General features: G+C 57.5%; 2 protein-coding genes across 3 annotated transcripts in view; one reads left to right on the top strand and one right to left on the bottom strand.

Moving 5' to 3' along the window:
• The window catches only part of KIRREL3 (kirre like nephrin family adhesion molecule 3), a 118,668-nt gene extending 117,820 nt beyond the window's left edge, over positions 1-848 (top strand). Inside the window, exon 17 of the mRNA XM_031063910.1 lies at positions 751-848. Within this exon, the coding sequence (XP_030919770.1) occupies positions 751-848 (98 nt within the window). The remainder of the gene's footprint in view (positions 1-750) is intronic.
• Positions 444-4,335, bottom strand: ST3GAL4 (ST3 beta-galactoside alpha-2,3-sialyltransferase 4). 2 transcript variants are annotated; one of them, XM_031063892.1, is made up of 9 exons: positions 4,239-4,335; positions 3,593-3,676; positions 3,390-3,487; positions 2,971-3,031; positions 2,633-2,728; positions 2,371-2,560; positions 2,130-2,273; positions 1,890-2,033; positions 444-1,470 (listed from the first exon to the last, which is right to left on the bottom strand). In XM_031063892.1, the coding sequence occupies exons 1-9, from the start codon at positions 4,268-4,270 to the stop codon at positions 1,384-1,386; spliced, it is 936 nt and encodes a 311-aa protein (XP_030919752.1). In that variant the 5' UTR covers positions 4,271-4,335; the 3' UTR covers positions 444-1,383. The 2 variants fall into 2 exon arrangements, with proteins under 2 accessions (XP_030919752.1, XP_030919751.1); XM_031063891.1 differs by having other exon boundaries at positions 4,227-4,314.
• Positions 4,336-6,339: the final 2,004 nt, after the last annotated feature.

The following is a 6,339-nucleotide window of genomic DNA, read 5'->3' as shown; positions in this document are numbered from 1 at the left end:
GGGGGGTCGGGGGGTCCCGCCGTGGGGACGGGAGGTGGGGACGGCGGTGGGACAGGGACTCCCCGGGAAGGGCCTCTCCGCTGTATCGCGGCACCGCGGTCAATACAAGAGGTGTTTCTCGTGGCACGCCTGGGCTGATGGCCACCCCGCGGGGACGTCGGCTTCCCTGGCACTCTGCCCCGGCACACTCCTGGTCTGGAGCCTGGCTGTGCCATGGGCTCCTGGGGCAGGGCCTGTGGGGGCAGAAATGGCCGGTGGTGGAGGGAAACTGAGGCACGGGGCAGCTGGGACCCCACAAGCCCAGCGTGGGAGCCAGGAGATGGGGCGTCACAAACAGGTAAGGGGACACAATGACATGGGGACAAGGCGACCTTCCCTGCATCTCACAGCCCCAAAACTCCCTCACACCCCCTCCCCACCATGCCCCAGGAGCACCCAGCCCATCCCAGCCTCACCAGGACTTTATTGGGTGCCAACATGAGCCCAAACACCCCCATCCATGGGTCCCCCCAACACCTGCAGCCCCACAGGGGCAGAGGGGACCCTACACCAGCAGGGAGAAGGCACCAGGTCAACCCCTCCATGGTGGGGGACATCCCAAATGCCCACCCCTGGAGCCAAGCACACACCAGCCCACCCAAGGGCCCTTGTCCCTGACACCAGTGGCATGCAGGCCCTGGGTGAAGGCTCCACCATAAATAAGCATTTAAATTAATTAAATTAATCTGCACCACCAAAGGGCCCTGGCAGACCCCGAAGCCAAGCAGCCCAGGGTGCCCCCACCCAGGGGGGCTGTGGGGACGAGTCCCTACGCCAGCGCTAAGGCACAGGACAGGGCCGCCAAGTAAAAAAGGAAATTAAAAAAATGGGAGGGAATTAAATATTTGGGGGGAGGTCCAGGGCAGCGAGGAGGCAACATGAACCTCCAAAGGCTCCCATTCCCTGGGCAGGGAGGGGCCAGGACCCCAAAATCAGCCCCTCAGCAGGGCCCTCGTCAGTGTATGAGGGAATTAAGGGAAATAGAATGTCCAGGGCAAGGGCTCCTGCCCTGGCTCACCCCCTCAGGCCCGCTGGGAGGGAGGACCCCCCTACCCCAAAAACCCCCTTGAGTCCTTGGTAGCTTCAGTGTGTCAGTAGAAAAGGCTCAGGGCCACGGCCCCGCCGGGCTCCCTGCGCCCCGAGAGCCGCCCCACCCTGGGCACCCGCGGTCCAGCACGGGCCCCAGCCCCAGCCCTGCTCCGGGAGTCCCAGGCCATGGTGGCAGCGGTGACAACGATGCTCTGCCCTCGGTCACTCCAGCCATGCCAGCGCAGTGTCCCCTCGCTGAAGGGGGACGGTGTCCCCTCACCCTGGGGATGGTGTCCCTGCACAGCTCCACCGCCCTCAGAAGTAGGTGAGGTTCCTGACGAGTCCCAGCTCCAGCATCCTCTTGATGGCCACGGCCTCGTGTGACACGTTGTGCTCTGACGCCTGCGGAATGGGGAGCAGGGGGTGACACCAGAGTCTGGGCCACACATTTTCCTTCCAGTCCTCCCTTCCAACCCTGCACCTTGCCCACACCATCAGCAGGGACTTCAGCCCCCCAAAAGCAGGGATGGAATCCTCCCCACCCAATCCCCCTGTCCACGAGCTCTTCTCCTCACACATAAACTGGGGATGGACCCAACTCTCCATGCCTCCAAAGACATTCGGCTACCAAGAGAAGTTGGATGATGACCATCCAAAGGTGGACTTCAACCTTCATCATGGGAGGGGGTGAGAGGGAAGAGCCTCCCACGCCATTCAGCATCCTGGCACTGCTCTCCTGGGCTGCCATCCCAGGAGATGTTTTCCCTCTCCTGGGGGCAAAATGGGGGGAACAGGGACAAAACTGTGGGGCAAACACTTACGGCCATGGACTTGAGTGTGATCTGTTCGTAGTAGTGGATGGTTTGCTTCTTGTTGGCCGAATCGGGGTAGCCAAAGCCCGCGATGTGCACCAGGTCACAGAAGTGCAGTGCCAAGGTGATGGCCAGCAGCCCTGTGGTGGGCTTCTGGGGGACAGAGAGCCACAGCCTTCAGGGAGCTGCACAGGGACAGGCTGACCACCCTCAGGGTGTGCAGGGTGACTGGCCATCCCCACCCCTTACCTGTTTGACCTTCCGTGGTTGCTTCATGGGAAGGTTGAGCAGTTTAGCAGCAGTTACTTCCATGTAGTAGGGATTGAGGACGCGCACTTGCTCCGGGTTGGCGTCCCAGATCAACGGGGGCTGTTTCCAAAACCCTTTCCGAACCTGCAAGAGCCCAGATGTCCCCAAGGGTGGGGTGGCATGACAGCTGGAGTCTGGAGCAGCCAGGGAGGGGTTGGACCCGGTTCCCCACCACACTCACCCTCTTCTTGTCGTTAAGGATGGTTTCCATCCACTGGAAGTCCATGGGCTTGAAGGGCACGAGCACCAGCAGCGTGTCGGGGTTGTTCTCGGTCCGGGGGTCGAAGTGGGCTGACTCGGGGTAGAAGAGGCGCATGGTGGTCTTGGAGCCCACGTCCTGCTCGTACCCATGGACTGGGGCGTTGTTCAGCCTTTGGGACATCACAGGTGTCAGCCCCAGTGCCAGTCCCTGCACTGGGCAGGGAGCGGGGGCCGGGCTGTACCTGATCACCACGTCGTAGGTGTTGATGGTGTCCCCCATGGAGCTGTTGCGGAGCCGGTGGCCGTTCCCCACCACAGCACACCTCCTGCACTTGAGGCTGCGAGAGAAAACCCTGGCTCAACCAGACCTGCTCCAAAACTGGGCTGATTTTAACCCCTTGGGGAGTTCAACCTGGTGTTGTCCAGTCTCCACACCTTCCCATGCTCCACCCAACACCTCTGGGTTGTAGAGGTTCATTTTGCCAAATCCTGGGCCCACAGCAGACAAATTGCAACAACCCCCAAGAGAGCAATGATGAAGAAAAAGAGACAAAAGCCCCTAAACCCACCCCAGTGTTACCTCTGGATGCTCTCGGGCAGGGAGTAGTGGGTGATGGACAGGAGGCGCAGCAGGATGTCTTCTGCAAAGCAAGGGCAAGGACAGGGTGAGGAAGGTGAGGAAGGTGAGGAAGGCAGCTCCTGCCTGGCACAACACTCTGAGTGCTGCCCCACCCATGCCAAATTTAATCCCACTGTTAATCCCAATTGCAAGCAGATATTCTGTCTCTGGGGCTTAGTAAAACCTGGCCCACTCTAAACTCTTTTAAAGGCACCATGTGTGAGGAGATACTCACTGCAGAGTCTAAAAACCAAGAAAATAGCTTGGGAATAGTCCCCAGCAAAATCAACCTGCAGATGTCTTTAGGAAAAGGGAAGTTGAAACCCCAGGAGCAGCAGCAGGACGGACAGACAGACCCCACAGAGCATTCTCAGGCTTACCACTTCCCTTGGTGCCGTAGGGCAACTCATAGAGAGACGGCGTCTTCACCCAAAAATAGTCCTTCAGCTGCAAGAACAGTGGGTGGTCCCTTGTGTAGCTGCCAAGGAGCAAAGGGTCAGTGACACTGGGATCAGGGATGGCACAGGGAGGGGGGTCCTGGCCCTGCATCCCCCCACTCCCTGCTCCCAGCCCCAAAACTCACTTCCCGATGAGCTGCGCCGCTTTCTTTTCCACCTCCCCAAGGGGACACATTGTCTTGTTGTTTTCTTGTACAGGGAAATAAAAGCTGTAAAGGAAGAGGTTAATTAAATCAAATGATGCCTGTTCCTCTGCAGCCCCCTCCTGGCAAAAGGGGCTCCGGCACCCCCAGGCATCCCCACTGTGGGATTCAAGCTGCGAGAGACAGATTTCCAGCCAGATTTAAGGCCAGCACTGCCTGGGCATTTATCTGCTGGGCTTGCAGCCTTGCATCAGAAGAGGTCTCTCTTGCTCTGCTCATGAACCTCACACTCCACTTTCCCCATCTCTGTCAGCATCGCTGGCACTGAGAAGAGAGCAGGGCTTTCCCATCCTCCCGGGCTCAGAAAAGCACTGGGAAAAGCAGCATTTGCAAAAAACCCCACCGAGCCCAACCACCACCACCCACCGAGGGGGAGCCTTGTTTGTGTCCCCCATTCTCCAGCAGCAGCCAAGGATGCTGCCACCTCCCCAGTCCCCTCGGATCCAGGGAATGTGCCATGCTATGTCATCCCTGTGAGGGATGGGCACGAAGCTGCTGCCTCCCAGGAGTGAAGGAAAGGGCAGGAGGGCCTTTAACTTGAGTAAGGAGCACTCACAGCTGTGTGTACCTGTCTTCCCGGTAGATCGAGTACCAAACCATCACCAGAAACAGTGCCAGCACCCCGAGTATCTTCCCTCCTGCAAGCCCAGAGGGGAGGGGGAGACATAAACCAGTCAGCCATGGGGGTTAGATGGTTGCTTGTGGGGTCCCACAGCATTCCTAGCTAGAGCCAGGATGGCAGAGCCTTCTCCTCAGGGAGCAGGTTTGGCTGGCACCACGGCCCGGAGAGGAGCGGCTCTAAGATGTGTCAGGTGGTTTTATCTCAGGTTTAACAACCACTGTGACCTTTGTGTTTCCTCCTTCCTGCTTTTCAACAAAGACTAGGCAAATATCCCTTTTTCTGTGTGCCTCCACCCCATTTCTGCACAACAAAGTCCAAGGGGTTCCAGGTGCCCAAGCCCAGAGATCAAGGTGCCCAAACCCACCCTCCCCACTGCGACCTTCTCCTGTGACACCCCAACACTCCATCACTCAACTGGAACCACAGCAAAGTAGCATCCAACCCCCAGAATTCCAAATGCAAACTCCCCAGGCTCCCCATCCCTGCTTGCACAGAGGGGATCCCTGGGGGACTCACGAGACCTGTTGATCATTATTATCATCAGGAAAGGGATCAGGCGGGGGCCGGAGCTCTCATTGTGGCTGGTCACCTGCAGCAGGGAAACAGGGAAAACCCATCAGAGCTGACCCTAAAACCCCATCCAAGAGGCATCACCCCCTGCTTGCCCATCTGCATCTGCAGACATGCAGGTGCAAGGGTTCCCCGAAGGATTTATTTATTTAAATTCACATTTCTTTGCTGCCAAAAGGTTGGTTTAGAGAGCTTATCAAAGCCAAGCAAGCGGCACTTCCCAAGGAGCTTCAGCCCTACGGGTTAGAGGCCAAAGGAAAAAAAAAATTAATTAGAGAGGAAAAGCAAGCCCCCAGTGGGATTTCAACCACAAACTACCATGGGGGAGACTTAAAACCCAGCTTAAGGATCCACCTGGCACCTGCAGGTATGAAGTCCAACGTGCCACCATAAAGCCAGAAAGGACAGGAGCAGCCGAGCAGGGTCAAACCAAAGAGCATCACGTACTTGGGGAACCTCCAATGCCTTGGATTCACCCATCCCGGCCTGGGGAAAGGAGGTGCTGGAGCTGAGTGCCCACACAAACACTGCCCAGGGAAGCAGAGACACTTTTGTGCTCCTCTGAAACCTCTCGCTCCTGGAACAAGGAGCAAAGAGCCGTGGGTGGAGCCATCCCAGGATGGGCTCATCCCATCCCACCAGGACACGGCAAGGATGGAAAATGAACTTACCAGGAGGGAGAAGCTTTGGGGTACAGGGGAGGCTTTGCTCCCAGGGTGAATCCTGCTCTAAGCCAGGCTCAGAGCTGGGCTGGGCTGTGCCCCCCGTACCTGAGCTGCTCCTGCCTCTGACCAGCCACGTCTCGGTGTGCTGAATGCCAGCCAAGGGGAAAAGTGCACCGGGGCTGGGCAATCCAAAGTCTCAATCAGAGCCTGCCCATCAGATCCTCCAGGATTAGTCACCTGCCAAGGGAGGGCACCCACCTCATCCCCTCCCTGCCCAGGGAAGTGCTACTAACAAACCTGACACCTGCCAAACACCCGGCAGGGCCACAGCCTCAACCAGCCAAGAACGCAGGCTTTGGGGGCAAAAATGTATCAAGAATGAGGAGAAATGGGACCAAGGATGGTCCCACAAGGGCCAGGCTCTTCCCCTTCCTGTCACGGGCTTCTGAAGTTAAAAGGGAAGGAGAGCAATTAATTAAAAAGGGCAGGAAGGGCAATTAAAAGGCAATTAAGGACAATTAAACCACACTAAAAGCAACGGGACAGGACATTAGAAAAAGAAAATTGTGTCCATTTGACAGCAGAGGGATGGGGCAGGTGAGGAGGGCCCCTAGGAAAGCACTTCCCTCTGAACCACTTCTTCATAAAACATGGATAATTGTGCCCCATCATTACCTGGGGGCTCCAGAAAGGGGAAGCAGCCCCCCATCCCAACTGGCTCTCATCCTGTGTCTGAATTTCCAGCCCAACAAGCCCCTCCTGCTTGGGAAGATGAAACCTACAGCTGGGCCTTCACAGGTGGGAGAAGGCAC

The sequence above is a fragment of the Geospiza fortis genome, unplaced genomic scaffold, assembly GCF_000277835.1.
Source record: "Geospiza fortis unplaced genomic scaffold, GeoFor_1.0 scaffold392, whole genome shotgun sequence".
In the NCBI taxonomy this organism is placed as follows: domain Eukaryota; kingdom Metazoa; phylum Chordata; class Aves; order Passeriformes; family Thraupidae; genus Geospiza; species Geospiza fortis.
The sequence above is the reverse complement of the archived record's forward strand: the minus strand, read 5'-3'. Positions and strand labels throughout refer to the sequence as shown.